This window comes from Ranitomeya variabilis, chromosome 4, assembly GCF_051348905.1.
Source record: "Ranitomeya variabilis isolate aRanVar5 chromosome 4, aRanVar5.hap1, whole genome shotgun sequence".
Taxonomy (NCBI): domain Eukaryota; kingdom Metazoa; phylum Chordata; class Amphibia; order Anura; family Dendrobatidae; genus Ranitomeya; species Ranitomeya variabilis.
In genome coordinates this window covers 69,538,319-69,560,284 of record NC_135235.1, presented here as the reverse complement: position 1 = coordinate 69,560,284, position 21,966 = coordinate 69,538,319, and the positions used below count along the sequence as shown (strand labels likewise).

The following is a 21,966-nucleotide window of genomic DNA, read 5'->3' as shown; positions in this document are numbered from 1 at the left end:
TTTCTATCCAGCCTGGGATGAGGCCTTCCTCTCTTAGGGTACGCCCAGTTGCCCTGACTGAATTGTCTAATGTTGGACGCAGGTGTAAGGTTCTGTGCTGTGCCCCCTCCTTACCTGAGAGCGGAATACCACACCTCTGGATGAGGCGCAGTACTCTGTGGTGCCTGGACTCCAGGGGCGCCACACTATCATCAAGTGGTAGTCCCCCCTGTGGACGCTGATACAGTGGAGAGTGGAGAATACTAGAGCAGACAGCCATGATCACACGTCGGGGGTCCGCAAGAGACACGTGGTTGGGGTCCCCTGAACTACGGTATGCACTCACATTAAACAATTACTTCATGCCGGGCCTTTATAATAGAAAACAAAGCTGTAGAAACTCAAATTATTGAAATCATTTTTATTCACAATCACATTTTCATCTAGAACCATACAATGAATTATAATTCTTGAACAAAATCCACAAAAATAGTAATAAATAGATGAATCAAAGTAAAAAGACATTCATATACATTTATTCAACAGGAACAGAAAGAAGGGTGGGGGGGATTATCTGGGATTATGGCTATAATCTGTACGCTTTAATTACATCACAGAACAGAATGTCCAGTCCACACAGTAAGAGAAATCTGAACACCGGATAGCGACTAAAGCTTGGTCCACGGTTAGAAACAATATCGCGACGTATTTACATGAAATGATCGGATGTGTTATCCATAAATCAAAGCATCCTCCGATTTGTCCTGTACGACATCCCGTCATATAGATTCGCTCTATCCTCCCCCTTACATCCGCCGCAGGGATTAGGACAGTGACCAGACCGCGCTGGATCTCATTAATGCCTCTCTATAATAAAGGTCCACTACAAAGTCACATGTTGGTATAATGTACACTTCAATACATCACCCTGTGAAAATAAACCTCTGGCAGGAGCCTTAAAGCCTTTGTTTTCATTGAGCACATTTTTTCTATTTCATTTTTTTTCCCCGTATGTGATTATTCTGCTTTGTATTAATGAAATGCTGGAGTCCAAGTGGACCCAGATGTGAGATCGGCACGTGCCTGACAACGAAACCGGGGCAGGAATGGAAGTGATTGGTAACAACAAAGGGTTAATGGGGGGCAGCAAAAACCACTGAATAATGGGAAATAAAGTATTTTGTATTTGGATCTGGTTTATTTCTGTTGTTCTGGATGTTTTCCGCTTCTTTGTGTACAGCTTTGGATTCCATCTCTCTTCCCTGTTATTTTCATAGTTTCCCGCTCATCGGCAGCAGCAATCTGTGAATACGTTAACTTATCAATTTATCTGATTTCTACACGTATACAGACTTTAAGGCTATATTCACATGTTGCGTTTTTGCTGCATTTTTGCTATGTTTTTTTTTTCTCTTGTGCATGCAGATAAAGTTTAGTGCCCCCCAAAAAAAATCGTGATGCAACTTCCTTAAGGGTTTTGCACCAAAAACGCAGGAAAACCTGATACCTGTTTTGCACTTACTCATTGCTTTCTATGGGTGAAGAAACACTGAAAAAATGCTGGGGTTGGAGGTTCTCCTGCTGCAAAATTGCTTCACAATGTAAGTGATTGTGTTTGAATTGTGACCAGCAAGTGGCCACGGCCGTGACACGTGAGTCGCAGAGAATCAGAATAAATTCAGAATTTTTCAGACTCGTCATGCAGTCACATTCACTTACATTACGTTGTAATGTAGCAACATTAAATCTTTGGTTGCGTGACGTGTCGCAGCCAAAGCCACTGTGTAGCTCCAGCCTTAGGAAAGTGTCAGACAGCCATACAGCTCCGCTGAGGATTGCAATGTAAGGGCAGAGACAGACTGCCGTATTTCTCGTGCGAGAATCGCATCGCACTGCACGGACTGGCCTGGCACCTCTCCTGACCTGAGCACGACAGCGTGATGAATTAATATACAGCTGTCAAGCTCAGGTCAGGAGAGCGGACAGCCATTACGAGGTTTATGAAGCGATTCTCACACAAGAAATACAGCAGTCTGTCTCTCCCCTTACATTGCAATCCTCGTCAGACTGCCATATTTCTCGTGCGAGAATCGCATCGCACTGCACGGACTGGCCTGGCACCTCTCCTGACCTGAGCAAGACAGCGTGATGAATTAATACATAGCTGTCAAGCTCAGGTCAGGAGAGCGGACAGCCATTACGAGGTTTACGATGCGATTCTCGCACAAGAAATACGGCAGTCTGTCTCTGACCTAGGGCTTGGACTGGCTGGCGACTCTGAGTCCTGACCCAAGCATGACAGTTACATTGAAATAGATGCGGTCATGCTCGGGTCAACAGAGCTGCCGGCCAGTCCAAGCATTGTGTTGCGATCCTTGTCACAGTTATACAGCCAACTGACCCTTCCCTTAAGGTGGTTTGCAGGTCCTAAAAATTGATGACCTATCTATAGGTGAAGTCAGCAGAAAACGGCCTTGGCATTGGCTGGAACTAGGCATCATAAGGGGCAGAATACAGCAGGGCCACATTTACATATATCCATATAGATATCATATGTATAAGACTGGGCACCTTTAAATATATGGTTTTATTTGCATGAAATTATTGCAGAATCATACTTGTCATTTTTTTTTTTGCTTTTGGAAAGAGTCAGCATTATTGTACACAGATCCTACTCGGCAGTTATCTGAACTCCTTCACTGTAATGTTTTCTCTAATCTGGTAGAATTTATATTTCACATGTGCACTGTCTGGTACATAGACAACAGCTCATAGAAAACTACTCAAGAAGGCAACATGTATGCAGAAAATGAATATCGAGAGATTTCAGCTCTGAAGCCTGCAGCATTGTGAATGCAGCTTCCATTCATAATACCGGCAGTAACCAAATATAAGAGAATTAACATGATGTATGTGTGCAGATTGTGAATATTCTATGGCGATCTATATCTATATGTAAACTAGTGCTTAAAAGTGTACATACACCTTAAAGGGTTTGTCTGGGATTTAAAAAAAAAATGGTTTACAGTTGGAAATCTTATGAAATAATAAAATAATCAATAACCTGTTTAATCCTTTATAGTTCCAGTGATCCCTGTTCATTTCTCTGGAGCATGACCACTGCAGCCGATCCCTGGCACAAGACTGCCAAGGCCAGGACAAGTGATTGGCTGCAGTGGTCAAGAATTTATAAATTATTTTTTACTTTTAAATGCAAATGTAGGAAAGGAAAATGCTTCACCAGTACAGACGCCAATTGAATAACTGAAGCTTTTATGTAGAACAAAGGTGGAAATGTGGAAAAGAAGTCTTCTTTTTGGGGGGGGGCTAAGCAATTGAACGTGTTAGTAATTTGTCTTTTTTTTTCAACACTAGTGATGAGTGAACGTGCTCAGATAAGGTGCTATCCTGTTTGTTAGGCAATCCCTGCATGTGTTACAGCTGTCGAGCAGCCATAAGACATGCAGCTGCGGGGACTTGGAACATATTTTTCGAGCATGCTGAAGTCACTCGGTTAGCACATGAGCGTGTTCAGATGACACCTCATCCGAGTACGTTCACCCATCACTATTTAGCACCAAGAACTTGAGCAAACAGGGGTGAAATATTGTGTAAATAGTGGACTTAGTCCTTGTGTCTTTTAATGTCGTTCTTAGCATGACAACGAAAACAGAAGCGACTCATGCATCAGAGATGTCACGTTCTGCCATCATGAATATTCACGTAGTCATGAGCGTGAGTACAATGAGATGAATTTGATAAGAACAGTAATAATAATTCAGTAAATCAAGTGAACTGCGTCAGGACCGGTAACAAGTCAGAGACTGACGTAATACCGACTGAATCATCAATCAGACGCCAACCTCTAAATGCTTGGACTGTTCTGTCATTTCCTAACATTCACCCAAAGTGGTTCTCTCTTGATATCAAAAAAGCCTCATGCACATGAACATTTGGTGGAGGATAGGAGTAGTACTCTATGTTGCTGGGCTAGATTCAAGAAATCCGAAAGACAAGATGAGGAATTAGATCATGCGGTTTATATCTCAACGCGTTTCGAAGTTGAGCCAAGTTCTTCATCAGGAGAACCACAATGCATACGAGCATGTTATGGCTGTGAAGAACCTGCGTTCTGTGTAGACCTATTCACTTCTATGGAACCTACATATGAATCTAGCATATTACACAGCCATCCTTCACCGGCAATGACCGTAAAGTGGCTGCGGCTCCATAATACGGAGCTCCTCACAGGTTCTGTGTGCACGAGACCTAAAAGCAGCACTTACAATGATCTGAGCTCAAATTACCAAAATACTGCAAGAAATATGGTACGTTACAAAGCGTGAACCCATACGGTATAAAAATCTTCATGACCACACTGCTCATAAGGATAAAAATGGAGACTGTGCAAATAACAAAAATGCATCTGAATATTCAAATAACAAAAAATACTAAACCCACAAATTATTGGATAAATGACATGATATCATATAAAAATGATGTAAGACAAAAATAATAATTAGTGATGAGCGAGTATACTCATTGCTCGGGTTTTCCAGAGCACGCTCGGGTGATCTCCGAGTATTTGTTAGTGTTCGGAGATTTAGTTTTTATCGCCTCAGCTGAATGATTTACAGCTACTAGCCAGCCTAAGTACATGTGGGGGTTGCCTGGTTGCTAGGGAATCGTCACATGTAATCAAGCTGTCTAGTAGCTGTAAATCATTCAGCTGAGGTGATGAAAACTAAATCTCCGAGCAGTCATAAATACTCGGAGACCACCCAAGCGTGCTCGGGAAAACCCGAGCAACAAGTACACTCGCTCATCACTAATAATAATATAAATTAGGAGACGATATCTCAACGTGTCTTTGGTCTAAACATTTGGATCTCTGTGTACTGAATTAATATTTTGCTTCTCTGAATGAATTTCTGATAATAATAGTAAGTGATGTCTGGGGGTTAAATAAAGCCTTTGCTTAAAAGCATTCTGTGATGAAAACAGGCATACAACGCATTACAGTAACTCTCTGCTCAAGGCTATTGGCAAAACGTCCGCTTTAGAGAACAAATAAACCCACAATTTAAATAAAAAAATACTTTTTCTACAAAAAAACCCCAAATCAACATCCTTGAATAGTCTAGTAAAAAACCATTACGCGTACCAGACTCACAGCTGTCTGCGATGAAGTCTTATTGCCGTATCACCCTCAAATATCCCTTTGATTTGCAGGCAATTATCAGAACTGCAATGTTTCCCATTAAAAAAAAGTCTACAAATTTTGATGTCTAAATGAAGGTGTATAAAATATTTTTTTTATTTCTAAAACTTATATGGCTCCTTTCCTTTTGTTAATTTTTAAAACTAGGAGACAGAACCTCGCATTTGAATGTAACCACATGAAAAGTCATGAGAAATGGTCCAACGGGAAGAGCTTTACCAAGGCAATAATGTCGGTGTAACAGGCAAAATTAACCCCTGTCCAGATTAAACCCAGGTATAGTTTGGCCCAGGCCAGAGAATACCCCAGGGGGATAAACTGTCCTAGGCCAAACTATACCCGGGGGTGTAAAATAGCCTAGGCCAAACTATACCCCTCCAGGCTACAACATGCCCCTCTATTTTATGAGCCCTTGTAAATGAGATAGAATTTAGATGCTATTTTTAATAACTTAAACTTGACTTCCCCGTAGTGGGAAGGTATTTGTGTTGTTAATCGCATGATGATTGATCTTACAATACAATGTGACTGGTAACGGACAACAGTCATTACATCTGAGATTACACTGTTGCCCATTATGATAAGTGCTTTTAATTTAATGTGTAAACACTACTGAGAAGTTTGCTAGTCATCTTTTATATTTGTGGAAGTCTAATATCTGAGATGTGGGATATTTGATGTAGATGTAAAGGTACCTTCACACTAAACGATATCGCTAGCGATCCGTGACGTTGCAGCGTCCTGGCTAGCGATATCGTTTAGTTTGACACGCAGCAGCGATCAGGATCCTGCTGTGATATCGCTGGTCGTTGAATAAAGTCCAGAACTTTATTTGGTCGTCAGATCGGCGTTTATCGTCAGGTTTGACACCAAAAGCAACGATACCAGCGATGTTTTACGCTGGTAACCAGGGTAAATATCGGGTTACTAAGCGCAGGGCCGCGCTTAGTAACCCGATGTTTACCCTGGTTACCAGCGTAAAAGTAAAAAAAACAAACAGTACATGCTCACCTGCGCGTCCCCTGCCGTCCGCTTCCTGCTCTGACTGAGCGCCGGCCCTAAAGTGAAAGTAAAAGCACAGCGGTGACGTCACAGCTCTGCTGTTAGGGCCGGCGCTCACACAGTACAGGAAGCGGACGCCGGGGGACGCGCAGGTGAGTATGTACTGTTTGTTTTTTTTACTTTTACGATGGTAACCAGGGTAAACATCGGGTTACTAAGCACGGCCCTGCGCTTAGTAACCCGATGTTTACCCTGGTTACCCGGGGACCTCGGCATCGTTGGTCGCTGGAGAGCGGTCTGTGTGACAGCTCTCCAGCGATCAAACAGCGACGCTGCAGCGATCGGCATCGTTGTCGCTATCGCTGCAGCGTCGCTTAATGTGAAGGTACCTTAAAGGTACCTTCACACGAAACGACTTTGTAACGATATCGCTAGCGATCCGTGACGTTGCAGCGTCCTTTGCTAGCGATATCGTTTAGTTTGACACGCAGCAGCGATCAGGATCCTGCTGTGATGTCGCTGGTCGCTGAATAAAGTTCAGAACTTTATTTGATCGTCCGATCGCCGTGTATCGTTGTGTTTGACAGCAAAAGCAACGATACCAGTGATATTTTACACTGGTAACCAGGGTAAACATCGGGTTACTAAGCGCAGGGCCGCGCTTAGTAACCCGATGTTTACCCTGGTTACCATCGTAAAAGTAAAAAAAAACAAAACAGTACATACTCACCATCTGATGTCCGTCAGGTCCCTTGCCGTCTGCTTCCCACACTGACTGAGCGCCGCAAAGTGAAAGTGAAAGTACAGCACAGCGGTGACGTCACCGCTGTGCTCTGCTCTCACTGTACGGCGGCACTCAGTCAGAGCAGGAAGCAGACGGCAAGGGACCTGACGGACATCAGATGGTGAGTATGTACTGTTTGTTTTTTTTTACTTTTACGATGGTAACCAGGGTAAACATCGGGTTACTAAGCGCGGCCCTGCGCTTAGTAACCCGATGTTTACCCTGGTTACCCGGGGACCTCGGCATCATTGGTCGCTTGAGAGCGGTCTGTGTGACAGCTCTCCAGCGATCAAACAGCGACGCTGCAGCGATCGGCATCATTGTCGCTATCGCTGCAGCGTCGTTTGATGTGAAGGTACCTTTAGACTTCCACAAAGATAAAAGATAACTAACACACTTCACAGTAGTGTTTACACATTTAATTAAAAGCACTTAACTAAAACCATAGAATTCAATTGTAACTTGATCTTATCACTTCACAGATTTTCTCACCTCGTCTCTGGTTGAAAAGTGTGCAAATCTCTTTCTATCATACTCAGACACAGCTGCTTTTAATGTGTAACTACTGAGAAGTGCGGTAGATTCTTTACCTCATTATATCTTTGTGGAAGTCTAATATTTTTACTGATTGAAGTTTTTCTGCTTCAAGTATTAAAAGTCTATGTGTTTAGAACTTTACAAAATAAGTCCGTTATCTTTTCACATAACCCTTTTCAGTAATTCTTTCTTGTGTATATCACTCAACGCTGCAGATATCGGGGGGGGGGGGGTATAATTTGGCATGAGGAGATATAAAATGGCCAATTTATATCCCAGAGTATAAATTCGCCTAGGCCATAAGATACACAGGGTATAATCAAGCCTAAAAAAACACCATAAGAGGAAAGACCTCCACTATTCTAGACAAAAAAACACCAGTATACAGGCAGAGATGCTTACCTGTCCAAGGCCTCCAACAATTGCACTAACCAAGGTGCAGCGGGCCCAAGTTAACTTAACTTGTTTTTTTTGTTTTTTTTTATAATCAAGCATAGGCTGCTATAACACTGGGTACAGTCTGGAGTCAGGGTAGACTATGGCCTATTACACCAGTTTTATGGCAACCAAATTTATAAAGCCAAGTTACATGACCCTTGTATCAAATAAAGCAGATGGGGCACATACAGCTGTATTTTTCACTTGTCGCATTCTGTCTTGATAAAGGCCTTTATGGCTGAAAAGTTGCCCTTTCTACCTCTATTTTGGATTTTCGTTATGTGTTTTTAAGAATGGAATAAACATCACATAATCATTTAAAAGAGGTCCTCTCACCGCAATGATCCTGTCTATTTTATTGTCAAAGCCGCCCAACACCAGCAAAGTAAATACTGGTAATTTTCCGAATTTAACTTATCAAAAATGTTTAAAAAAATACTATGTGCGTGATCAAAGGTGTTGGACCCAAACTTCCAGAGATGAAGTTCTCAGCATGCTCACCATTTTTGGCTAACCCTCTGGCTAGATACATTATAAAGCCATGGGATCTACCAACTCTGCATGAAAGAGCTCTGTCTAGACCATTCATACAGCAGTGAATGGCGTATACTAATTTAAAAATTACTTAATTTTTGCAATTTTGGTATTTTCCCCAAAAATCGGGTAGGTCATGCTAGTGATAGGACCTTTTACTACCATTTAGCTGGAGGCACCAGTGTTCAACATAGCATTCCATTCAGACTGTAAGCTCCAATGAAAAGTGAGGCTGCAGCTTATCAGTAGGTGCTGATCGGCTGCAGTCGTCATGTGACGACCCAATCAATAGAAGCCAGGAGGCTGATGGGGGTCATAATGCAGAGTACAGAAGAACAATGCCTGTCCGGTTTTTATTTTATGACCACCCTGGGCCCACTTAGAATGTGTTAGACAACCCCATTATAGGCAGTGGTAATCTAAAAATGATTTATTTACCTAACCACATATGAGCTGTTCTTTGGATCAATGTGTGTATATTTATATATGGCCCATAATACGTAACTGTCCCATGATCCTGCCATATTGTAATACTAAGTGAAAAGATTAGAATGTATTTCAGGCCGACCACACTGGAAATTAGAAATGGGAAAGCAGTGACTAAACGTCCCATATATCATCCTAATACAGCAAGTACAAACATAATCATTACAACAAAATGATTCGGTCATTGCAATTTTTTTTGGGGGGGAAGCACCTTCTGTTCAATTTTTTTTTATTACTTATTTTTTTTATTTCATTGCCTGCTCATTCGTCTATGTCTTATTAGAAAAGCGTTATCACCAGCACTTCGGGAATTCTGAAAATGAGTTTCTTGGAGGTTTGAGGACACAAAACATATTAGTTAGTCGTGATTACCCAAACGCTCATCTATTTTTCACTGTCTATGAAAATGGCTAATACAAGGTACATGAGCAGCACAATACACATCATCTTGGACCAAAGCTATGACATATTTTATCTAAATATGTACCTGTTACTAATTTCATTAAAAAAAACATTGGTAAACCCACTATGGCTCAAATCTTTCTAGTTTGTACTTTCCAACAAACAAAAAAAGTTTCCAATATCTACACCTACACACCATGAAAAGGTTTACATCTCTTCAGACAAACTCTTGACCACCTCTAGTGTTCTGAGCAACTATTGCTTAATATTCTTGCTGATAAGAATTGGCCTCCAACAGGATTTCCATTTTTTTTCCAATAAGATTGCCAGATCTAAATTCAGATGATTAAAAAATCCCCAAAGCTCCAGTGATCCCTATTAAAACCTCCATACAAAGTTTTCAAAAGAATGATGGATGATCACAAGACTATGCTTCCCTGATATCTTGTTTTCCAGAATCGCTGACTTCAGAGTTATAGACACTGTCAGATTTAAGTGCCTCGGAATTCTTCAAGACTATCTTTAAAAAGAAAATTGTAAAAGTTTGTCTTCGATTGAACCCAGCCTTCTTATTTGCCCTAACTGCTGCGATATGTCTTGATGATGTCTTTGATGAGACGTCTGCAGATCGGACAACAGGCATTGTTCATCTTCTTGAGTTTCAGGCCACATGTGTAGCACAAACACATATGTCCACAGGAGTAGATGACCGTGTCCACCAGGTTCTCATAACAGATGGTGCACTCATCGCTCCAGGATCCTGAGACAGATGGTGAGATCGGTGACTCGGGCATGCTCACAGGGGAATTTGGAGCTGTTCCTGTATGGGAATTTTGTAAAGAAACATGGAGGTTACTATTGTAGTCGTTAGAATGCTTATGGAGAATAACATTTAACAATGTAGAATTACGGTAGGTCTGCTTCTTTTATTCAAGGACACAAAGGTTATATCCAAACTATGACACAATGACACATCATAATAGCCTAATTTTCAATTATACCCATATTTATTTTCCAGCAGAAGAAAATAAAAGGAAAAATATCTAGTAATAAAGGAGTTTTCTCATCAAATAAAATGAAATCAAAAGACTAGGATATGCCCTCATTTCATGCCTGAGGATGATCCAACACTGATGAGAATGAAACGGATGCAGCCAATGTTGGACTGGGGTGTAAAGGGCCCACCATTATCCAACCCCAGGGACCCACTTTCAAGCTGCATGCAAATGTCACATTATCCTCAAAAATAATTTTTCTATAACAATGAACTGGGTGGATTGTAAATGAATATGATGCTGCCTCTGTCTGTACATAGTGATTAAAGTATATTGTGCCAAGTACTACTCATATAACAGAGTAGTGGCCCACTCTTGTACAGGGGCCCTCCACAGGATTCTCCTGTTCTCCTTTGGGCTAGTCCAAGCCTGGATGCAGCATTGATTTAGCATTGGAGCCCCTTCACAATCTTTCCCTGCAAAGCTTCAATTTAAAGGGTTGTCCAGGACTATTTTTCTTCTACTATGGGCCTAAAAACTAACAGGCAGGTAGTTGCTAACAGAGGCCAGCTCAGAGTGGTCACCAACAGCTCCTGCTGCCGATTCAGCTTCTCCCATGTCAACAGAGCAGCATTTCCTCCTCCAGGCTGTTCTGTCAGAGGAGCGTGACTACTGGCGTTATGCTGATTAACACCCGCCTCCCCGCCGTTAGGCAGCGGAGAGCTGGCTGAATCACCAGCAGGAGAGGTCTGTGACTGTTCTGTGCAAGCAGAGATCATCACTGGGCACAACAGATAGGTAGTTAGCAAGCAGGTAGTTCTTAGGCCTATAGTAAAAAAAAAATTGTCCTGGATAACCCCTTTAAGTTAATGGGGCCAGCTGCAGTTCCGTGCACAGACAAGTGACTGAATCTGTTACGGATCTGCAGGTCAGGTCTAGGGTAGAAGGGGGAACAGCTGACCCTGTACTAGGACTAGGCTGAAACCCTACGATGGAGTGTGCGACTTATTCCTTGTGAATAGACCCACCAATGTTTCCTAGGCTAAACTCAAACGAAGACCTACAGGTAGGGGGGAAGGGTGTCCCTGAACGATCTAGGGACTGGGAACAAAAACAGGTAACCACCTAGAAGGAAAATAGAGGAAGCTGCAGAAACGAATGGAAAACCAAAAACAAAACTGGCAGAACTAGAGATCCCAGAACTGCACAATATCAAACACAGAAAGCTAACAAGACACCAAGCCAGAACACTAGCGGACTAACACTGAAAAAAAAGGTAAATTATTTGTGCCTAGAGCCTTGGGGAGAGTTTTGTTTGCTGAATGTCATGAGTCTTGCCTGGTGGGTCATCCTTTCTTTTCCTTCCTTGTGCGACCCTCGCATTGCTTAATAAAATGGTCAGCCTTACCAAAATACAAGCATAGACCCTCAGAGAACCTCCTCTCCCTCTCCTGGGAACGAGAGGACATCGCCCCAAGTTGCATCGTTTCCCCGCAGTCGACGGGAGTATCCTGAGGAGCTGGGTCCAGCATAGTAGGAGCCTTCTCTTCATTCTGCCTGTCTCTCAATATTCTATCCACAACAAGATGGCGGATGGTCAAAACAAAATAGATTTTATCAGAATTAATGCCGCTGTTCTTTAATTCTCACAGTAGTTGGCTGTCCAAGAGGCTTATACCTCAGTAGTCATAAAGTGATACTGCATCCTTGTTTACACTGTTTTTAAGAAGGGTAGATTGCATTGAATTGAAGCTAGGCAAGGATATATATGAGGGGGTATTGGTATAAAGTTGGCCTGCCCTCGAAAAAAAAACTATGGCCCTGATTCATTTGTAATATTTTTGCGTAACATGAAGAATGTCAACTTTTCACGCCACTTTCGACCAGCTTCGCCAAGGTTTGTGGAGCTGGGTAGAAGCCAATGCGGGATCGGGCATGGTAACACCTGGCCAACAAATTGATCAAGAGTTGCAGCAAACATTTCTGGCAAGGCTCACGGAGGAGCATGCTACTAATACGATGCACGGAGTTCAATAAATCGCATGCAACTTTTTATGAATTAGGCATGCAGGGCCATCATTAAGACTGGCATACAAAAAACACCAGTCTTGTCACAGTAAATGACTTGTTTACATAGCAAAAGATTTATTTTTGTTCACTAGAAATATTCCAGGCCAAATATTCATCGATACCCCTTCGTATCGTGAAACCTCATTGGCATCTCCCAATGTTACAATGAAAAATTGTTTTCCAAAAAGGTGGTTACCGCTTCGCTTCCTTCTGATAGCACATATCAGGGTGCTCCAGAGACGATGCATACTACTGATTTCAGCTCATCATAAAGATCACTTACATTCTATTCTTTTCTACACTTTTATTTTTTTATATCTATTTTTATATACTTTTGGTAACTACATTTTTAAACATTTGCCCCACTTCTTCACTCCCTCAGACCATCGTAAATCATGAGTAGAGCACATGAATTTTATCTCTCTGACTCCAGCACCCTAATATACCGTTCAGCACCCAGTATCCTTTAGAACTGTATACTGTAGGAGCAAATTACAGAACTGGCATGTGTGCCCACTTACAGGCCCCGCTGATCCTCCCCTCTGAGTGCCCGATCTGACAGACCCCGCCCTGCCAATCTATGATATGTACTATAAAGGAAGGAGACTATGGTGCACTCTTTCGGGTGTCTCAACTCTTAATTTTTTAGGAGTCTCTTACAAGTTTCTGTTAGTCATATGTCATTTTAAAACTATTATCGTATGTGAAGATCACTCAGTTGGCCACATAAGAACATCTTTAGATTATCTCCTTTTGCACATAACTTCTAAGATTAGAATTTGTTTTTCTGGAGAAAAGGGAACATTTGGTAACCTGCCTGAGATATATTTTTAACCTTTCATTAAATGCTTGCAAAGGATGAAATCGGGTGCATCTATCTACATATCCTCATTCCCACTAATACTATGTTGTGGGAACCAGCACTCACCATTGATAGAGTGACACAGAGGTCCTGGTCCACTAATGTTGAGCACAGGGTCGGAGATGCCACTGCACAGAGCTGTTGGGCTGTTTGGTATTGATGTAGGAGAACTTGGAGTTGAGGGGTCTCGGAAATCAGTGGCTAGTGTGGACCCTGTAAAGGAAAGCATAAGGATTACTTTTTAATGTGTTCTATTTTTAAGCAGAGGCCTACAGATATAGTATTTGATGTCAGACAAATACACATCCCTAGTAGAACGTTGAGCTATTCAAAGTAAAAAGTAGATAGCTCTAATGGGAATATGAAAAATCGGATTGGAAACAAATCAACTAAAGGGAACAAAACACAGCAAAAAAACTATGGGCTCCTAATATATCTCTCTCCGCTCCAGCACTCTGGTAGTTCCCACCGGTCTCGTTACTTGCTTCAGTGATGACACGTCCGTCCACCCACTTTACTGTGGCAACCAATTACTGGCCTAAAATGTATGACCAAAAGCCACTTAAGGCCCCTCTACACATTAGACAGTTGCTGGAACAACAATTGTTTGGCTGATCTCTTCGGACTCTTCTGTGAACAGGAACGCTCAGTTCGACCAAACGCTCCTGTGTTATCTATGAAAAAGCCGATACAAGACTTCTCCTGCAATGGTTTATCTGCAGGGATAACAAAAGGATCAAAAGTGTCCATCCAGCGGTAAAATAAAATGCTGGAGTGGAGCTTTAAAGGGAAAAATCCTTAATCAAAATTTTAATTTGTTAAATTTATTGTAAAACTTAATGGATATTGTAGTACATTCAATATGACCCTCTACAAAGACTACTGCTAAGGCATAGTACAATTCCTATACTACAGTATAACATAGGAGATAATTATGGAGTTTGGATAAACAGGTCATGTATGCAATTATCAGATAATATTATATCACCCTGCAGACTCTATACACACTAAAGCATGAAGTATTCATGAATCCAGTACCATAGTCGGATGATCACATGTACAACAATACGATATGTCATCGCCCCTCTGTGTTGGCCAGGGAGCCTACAGAAAATCCTACCACGGTTCATATTAAAAAGCATCTTTGTGAATAATCCCCCAAGGCAGTTCATCTGATAGAGATAGACCCAGGACAGGATGATATTAGACATCACTACACAAACACTGTCTGCTATATCCCATAATCAATTGGGTGATACACTACATGAAATAACGACTGCTCTGTAATGGACCATGATAAGTACCTTCATCATCTGATCATGACTATAATACCGCAGCGACACAAGGCAGATTATATATCAGGAAACCAAATTTGTATTAGTATTTTCCTTGACTTTGAGTACTGGTGTAATGAAAAAAAAAAAAAAAAAAGGTGCTGTGACTGACAGCCACCCAAAGTGTCTGGGGGGCATCATATTGTCCCGCAGTTATATTCTCATAAAGTAGAATGAAAGCGCCTATAGCGGAGCTGCATAACGTGGAGCGCGGTCACGTGTTGTCTCATGTACTCTACGTTCCACGCTCAATTATGTCTATTCTCTGCATGCCGCTGCCTAAGATTTCTTGTTTATTATTACCAGCCGCTAATTCCTTTGACAGACGCTCTAAATAATAAATAAGATGGCAACTGCATTATTAAAGTGCTGCAGAGATGTCCCATATTTCTCGCTGCCGCCTTTTTCAAAGCATCGGGGTTTTGTTTTACGGTTTTGACTTATTGTCTCATAACTACTAATGACTACACAGTCACAAAAAGGTGATGCATAAAAAAAGATTGTTTTGCTAAATATATGCATGTCTGCACAAGCTTTTGCTAATCATTTTTAGATGTCTTATTCCAAATGCACAAAATCAGGTGGAGTGATATCAATCGATACTGACCCTATTCACTCTCTGAGGAGCGTGCCTTGGAGGGTGGGGTGGAGGATGAGCAGTGCACTTTGATATAAGGGCAGCAGCACTCGGGATCCGCTGCAATTAGTGATGAGCGAGTATACTCGTTGCTCGGGTTTTTCCGAGCATGCTCAAGTGTTCTCCGAGTATTTCAGCGTGCTCGGGGATTTAGTGTGTTTCGATGCATCTGCATGATTTGCGGCTGCTGGACAGTTTCTCTAACAAACAGGCAATGCCCACATGTATTTGAGCTGTCTAGCAGCTGCGTCGACCAAAACTAAATCCCCGAGCACGCTGAAATACTCGGAGACCACCCGAGCGTGCTTGGGAAAACCTGAGCAACGAGTATACTCGCTCATCACTAGCTGCAATCCTCTTTCTTTATTTTGATATGTCCTCTATTTGGTGTGAGCACAGCGGCCGGAGATGCAGCCGCATTTGGAATTTATACCACTCTTCCACTTAGTTGTACCAAGTGCAACTTGTTCAGGTGAGCGACAAGCCCCCCCATCTCACCTTCACCTGGTGCCTGGGGTGTTACACAAGTTGCGCCTCTCGTCTCTCTTTTCTCTGCATTCTTGTGAATATCAAAATTGATGATGATGATACAGTAGTTTTCTATTTTTATACATCACTAAATATTGAAAGTATCTCATCATTCTGAATTAGAGTAATCCACTTAGTTCTTGAAAGCAAAGTACGACTTGTACATGTATGGGAGTAAAAAGTACGAAACAGAAAAAAAGGATTTTGAGAAGACTCAAAAAAATGCTTTTCTCTTTTTACCATTGAACAGGGTATTACATAGTATTTGAGTCAGACAAATACACATCCCTAGTAGAACGTTGAGCTATTCAAAGTAAAGTTCTTACCCAACATGCGTATCTGCATAATTGCTCCATGTAGACCAAAGAACATCCACAAAGGCTGTGAACAGTCCACACAGACTTGCATTCCAGTACTGACACCATTATGACTCAAATGTAGTTCACCTTCTGTGTTTATCACAAACCCCAAGATGTCCCCACTCTGAAGAGGAACCAGCACTCGACAGACAGCCCAGAACTCCTTTCTGTCGACCAGTGACTCTGGATTGTATGGAAGGTCACTCGGTCTCAATGTGCTGGGATCACAAGATGTCACGCCATAAGACAGACTACCGGACCTTGAAGCATTTGATTTGTTTATCTTGACAAAGATGGTTTCATTTATTCTAAGAGATCTATTGGTAAATACTAAAGTCCGTTCTTCTCGGGCATGCTCCAGCCTGGCCACAGTTTGGTCATCTAAAGTCTTGATATGGGCCCCTCGGAGCTGATGGAACCGGAGATCACTCTCCAACTGTGATGGAAGTAAGTGGGAATGCTGTGAGTTGAGAGAATTCTGTGGAATCGGACACATTGCCGTCATGGACTGAAAGTTTTCTTCCTGCAAATTCAGGTCACACAAGCTGACGGACAAGCGAGTATCTTCTGTTTCTCTTCGTAGGGATGGCCGGGGGATGGCAGTAAAAGATCTCGGCCGCACGGAGTCCGGTGGGATGATTTCACTATCTGTAGATACAAAGCAGAATTTAGAATGAGTAAAATGTGTTTACTATGAATGCATTCAAAGACTTACATTACAAATTTGTTCTGCAAATGTACTCCGACACAATTCAACCAAGAGATTGTTTACACGGGATGATGATTGGCTTAACAAATGTCCATAAGAACTCTAGTTCCAAACCCTAAGCCTGTGTAAACTTGTCTGATGACCAGTGACCAGAAACCAGTGTTCTTGGCTGCATATCCCCTTGTCCTTGTGTGCTGCCAACAATAATGAAATTGTATAGTATCAAACAATGGTACAAATGAACGTTCATCCACACATACTGCCGAAGATGACTGGTTTTCTCACCTAGCCAAATGAGTTCTCATGCTTCGCACTGACGAGGGCCAACAGCCCGAAACACCGTGTCTGCGAATTGAGATACTGATTTGGCTTTTATCCTAAGTCATATTGTACGACTCGTTAAAGGGTTGATTGTGACTTGTAGGATCGCTACTTCCAATAGGTGGCGCTGTAGAGTTTAAGTCCTCTTTTTCTCAGAAGAGGCAATTTGCATATTTAAATTCCCAGAGGAGCATTGTACGGCAAATAAGCCTCCTTACCTTGACAAGCCAGAGATGGTATGTCACTCTCCATAAGGAGAAACGATACCCCTTAGACCCCATGTCCAGAGCCTCTCACCTAGCCAAATCAGTTCTCATGCTTCGCACTGACGAGGGCCAACAGCCCGAAAAACCGTGTCTGCGAATTGAGATACTGATTTGGCTTTTATCCTAAGTCATATTGTACGACTCGTTAAAGGGTTGATTGTGACTTGTAGGATCGCTACTTCCAATAGGTGGCACTGTAGAGTTTAAGTCCTCTTTTTCTCAGAAGAGGCAATTTGCATATTTAAATTCCCAGAGGAGCATTGTACGGCAAATAAGCCTCCTTACCTTGACAAGCCAGAGATGGTATGTCACTCTCCATAAGGAGAAACGATACCCCTTAGACCCCATGTCCAGAGCCTCTCACCTAGCCAAATCAGTTCTCATGCTTCGCACTGACGAGGGCCAACAGCCCGAAACACCGTGTCTGCGAATTGAGATACTGATTTGGCTTTTATCCTAAGTCATATTGTACGACTCGTTAAAGGGTTGATTGTGACTTGTAGGATCGCTACTTCCAATAGGTGGCGCTGTAGAGTTTAAGTCCTCTTTTTCTCAGAAGAGGCAATTTGCATATTTGGTTTTCCAATGTATACTTCAGGCAGAAGGCTCTGATCGATGCAGCTGTTTAGGCATACAGAACCGCATACGGAAAGAAAATCCTTATTACAAAGTATATAATCATATGTACTGGTTTTGCCACTGTTTTGGCATATGCTGGGTGAATGGGCTTGTTCGAACCATGCAGAAAGCTTTCAAGGAGCATAAGTAGAACAGTGAAGTGTGAACAGAGCCTAATTGCTTTTGTCATCGGGCTCTTACAGTAAGTGTTATAGATAAGTCACCGGTAAGGGGAGGCAATAAGATTCTGCCACCCAAAAATGATTTTAAGAGCTTTGACTATGAATAGAGGAGAGTATATGATTTACCTCCAGATTAGTAGAAGATAAATAATGCAAATATTTTCCCAAAAAAGCAAAACATCTGTGTCCACCATTATATACTCTTAATGGATGAGCAGATTGTAGGACGTTTTATGGATATACATACTGTACATCTATTGTTTTAGAAGATTTTTTCGCTTCATTACTGATACAAGAAGGTTATTTTATATGGAGATTGTTCTCAAATTCATCTCACAAGGAACATATAGAGTTACTTCATAAACCTAGAGAAAAAAAACTGGGAAATCGGTCAAATGAAATTGGAAGCTAGAAGCTGACCTATTATAACAAGACGCTCTGCAGATAAGAGCCAGGTATGTCACATGCTCAATTAAATGTCTTCTGCTTAATGTGGAACTGAACATGAGCCTCGCAGCTTGGATATAAGAATGTTCCTAGAATGTAATCTTAAATCTCGCAGCGTTCTGTTTTATGAGTGCCTGGCAGGCTTCTCACTTTGTCCCCGGGATCTCCTCCTCGCTGCATTTTCAACTTGAAGACCTCACATTTTTACTGATGACTAAGCAGTAAAGTGACTATAATATAAACATAAGTGAAAATGGAGAGTGTCCAGATGGTGAACTACAACATCCATCACCTAAAGGAGCCTCAAACTTGGATTAAAATAGGTTGTCCACTTCTAGACAATATTCGGTCAAACACTATTATTAAGCAAATCTAGTATAGCTAAAGTGAAAAATGTCGATGTCACCTATGGCTTGGACTAAACTAGATGACATGTGGCTCGTTTGCTCTTATGAGCATCAATTCCAAATTCAGGTGGGCATATACATGAGATAGTTGTCGGCCAAACCCTTGTTCAACCAATAGGTATTGCCCCAGATAAGAATCCGTTATACAGCCGGCCTCTGTCTTTATCAGCAGAGATCGGAACCAGCTCTGATCACTGTTGTTTAACCATTTAGATTCCGCTTACTGAGCGCCAAGTGGGTACCACGGCAGCCGCGGGCCTGTTGAAGGTCCCCCATGACTACCATCTCTCCTGTGAAGCCTAACCACAGATAACTGTGGCATTGCAGTATATAGAACAAGCGATCAAAGAATAGCAGGTTCAAAATCCTTGAGGGGAATAAAAAGTCAAGTCAAGGTTTTTTTTTTCAAAGTTTTTGTTTTTTTGTTGAATACATATTCCAGACCTTCAACATGAGGTATGTTTTATTCTGTTTTATTTTTCTGTTTAATCTCGTCCCCGTTTTCTCTTTTGCTTTCCTTTTCCCTCTTTTCCAGTTTATTTCTATTCATCTCTTCTTTTCCTTATTCTTTCCTTCTTTTTTCTCTCTCTATTTAATCCTGCCTTTTTTTCCTTGCTTTTCCCTTTCCCAGTTAGTTATTGTAACAATCTACATTGTTATTGCTCATTATATATGTGTATGATGTTTTTGCATTTTCCCCTGTTATAAGTTAAAAATCTACACAATAAACATATTAACAATAAAAAAAGTAAAGTTAAGAAGAAAATAAAATGTATTTAAAAAAAAAAAAGAAAAAGAAAATGTGAATCACCCCCTTTTTCCCAGTTTAAAAAAAAATAAGTAAAAAATAAACATAATGTGTCAGATGTAACAAAATATAAAAGTAGTTAACTCATATGGTAGATGGCGAATAAAAAAGGAAACGCCAGACTTGCTATTTTTTCGGTCACTACTCCTCTCTTAATGGAATAAAAAAAGAGATCATAACGAAAGTAACTCAAAAGAGTGTCAATAAAACCACAAGATGGCAACACAAAAAACAAGCCATCACACAGCTGCCAAAAAAGAAAAAAAGGTATGGGTCTAAGAAAATAACAGAAAAATAAAAGTTTTGACAAAGTTTTGAATCTTTTTAAGCAATTAAAATAATAATGAAAAGCTATACAGGTTTGGTATCGCTGTACTGGTACTGATCTGAAGAATTATGTAAAAAACAGCAATAATAATAATAATAATAATAATAATAATAATGTCGGAATTGCATTTTTTTTTCATTAATTCAAATTGACTCTGAGAGGAAGAGGACTAGAATTCTAGCACCACCTATAGGAAGTAACAATCCTAAAAGTCAACAAGCCTTGTCACATAACTTAGGACAAAAGCCAAAACCAAAATCTCAATTTGCAGACACTGTGTTTCGGGGTACTGACTCTCATCACACTTGGATTTTTTTCTCCCCATTTTGAAGTACAATATGTGGTCAAAGAAATGATGTTACGCAAGATTACAACACAAAAAAATTACCTCCATGTTTCAAGGAGATGTTCTCGTGATCTGTGGAGGCTGAAGAGACCCCAATGATCAGACATTTATCACCTACCCTATGTATAATTGATAAGTTTTATTTGTGGCATAAACTCTGAATCCTTCAGAACATTTGAGGCTCCTCTCACTCAACAGGTTATGAAAGAAGCAACCTTTACTTGTCCATATTAAAGGGTTGATCTCCTAAAGTCAACCTTTGATATTTAAAGGGGTTTTAAAGAACATAACCATAGAAGTTATTGTTTCAAATTTGCCTAGGATATCTACTCCGATACCTGGTCATGAAACCCGAGTAATGCTGCACTTTCTGTAATAACGTGTCGATATATCGGCCAGTCACAAGGTTTACGCTGTTGCTATCCCTGAACTTTGGTCATTTTCTGCTCATGTCATCTAGTCCTTGCTGATTTTGAAGTTATTTTAGTTGTCCAAACAAACAATTTAAATATTTTCTACATACTAAGACCCCGATCTATATTTTCTCAGAGATCTACATCTGTTCTTGTGATGGTTTGCAAGCTCAAGCTATAACAGATACCGACTGGCATCTTGTTAATTTGTTTACTAGCTAGAATGAAGGCAAAATCTACTCATGACGTCTATAAAAAGATCTCAGTCAGGGGCCATTTATCTCTCCATTTAATCATGCACTGTCTTCAAAGCTGAATAAAGAGGCTATTTATTACACGCAGCGGATCCATGCAGCTATATTACGCTAAGCTGCTTCTATTCTTGCCCATGAAATGTCAGACACCACGCTACCGAAAGACCAGCACCAGAAATAAGGACGACATTTCTACGTTCAGTCTCTCACTAGGAGAAAGGTACGTCATTGCTTGGACAATGGGAAAAAGATCACTTGAACAAATCCATCAACATTGGCTAAATCCCATTTATAAAAGACCTCTAATAGGGTCCATCGTATAGGTCATTTTCTCAATGCCTATAATTATTGAATTGCCTTAAATTGTTAGAATCTGAGCTTTAAAAATTTACAATGAAAAAAAATCCTAGCAAAAATCTTTTTTGTGTGTCTCCGGTGTTCATCAATGTCCCCATTCTCCTCACTGGTCTTTCTGTAAGACAACTGTCTGCAGCAGGAGCCTCCCCCCTCTGCTCTGTTTGCAGTAGAACAACAATTGTAAACCCATGTCAGCCATTCACCAGCTAAAAATGTAAGAGAAATTACAGGGGCTTTCATTGAATTTTATTTTAATTTATACGCTCCCAGTAGGTACAAATAACAAATGGAGCTTTACTAAACCTTACCTGCTTCTAAGCCGGCACAGGCGACAGTAAGTAA

General features: G+C 41.1%; 1 protein-coding gene across 3 annotated transcripts in view; it reads right to left on the bottom strand.

The window, feature by feature from the left end:
• Positions 1-7,222: 7,222 nt before the first annotated feature.
• Positions 7,223-21,966, bottom strand: part of NEURL1 (neuralized E3 ubiquitin protein ligase 1) — a 319,459-nt gene continuing 304,715 nt past the window's right edge. For all 3 annotated transcript variants that reach the window (XM_077258683.1, XM_077258685.1, XM_077258684.1), the window contains exons 4-6: positions 16,136-16,816; positions 13,377-13,523; positions 7,223-10,203 (exon numbers count right to left, since the gene is read on the bottom strand). In XM_077258683.1, coding sequence (XP_077114798.1) covers positions 9,962-10,203; positions 13,377-13,523; positions 16,136-16,816 — 1,070 coding nt within the window. In that variant the 3' untranslated portion in view covers positions 7,223-9,961. The remainder of the gene's footprint in view (positions 10,204-13,376; positions 13,524-16,135; positions 16,817-21,966) is intronic.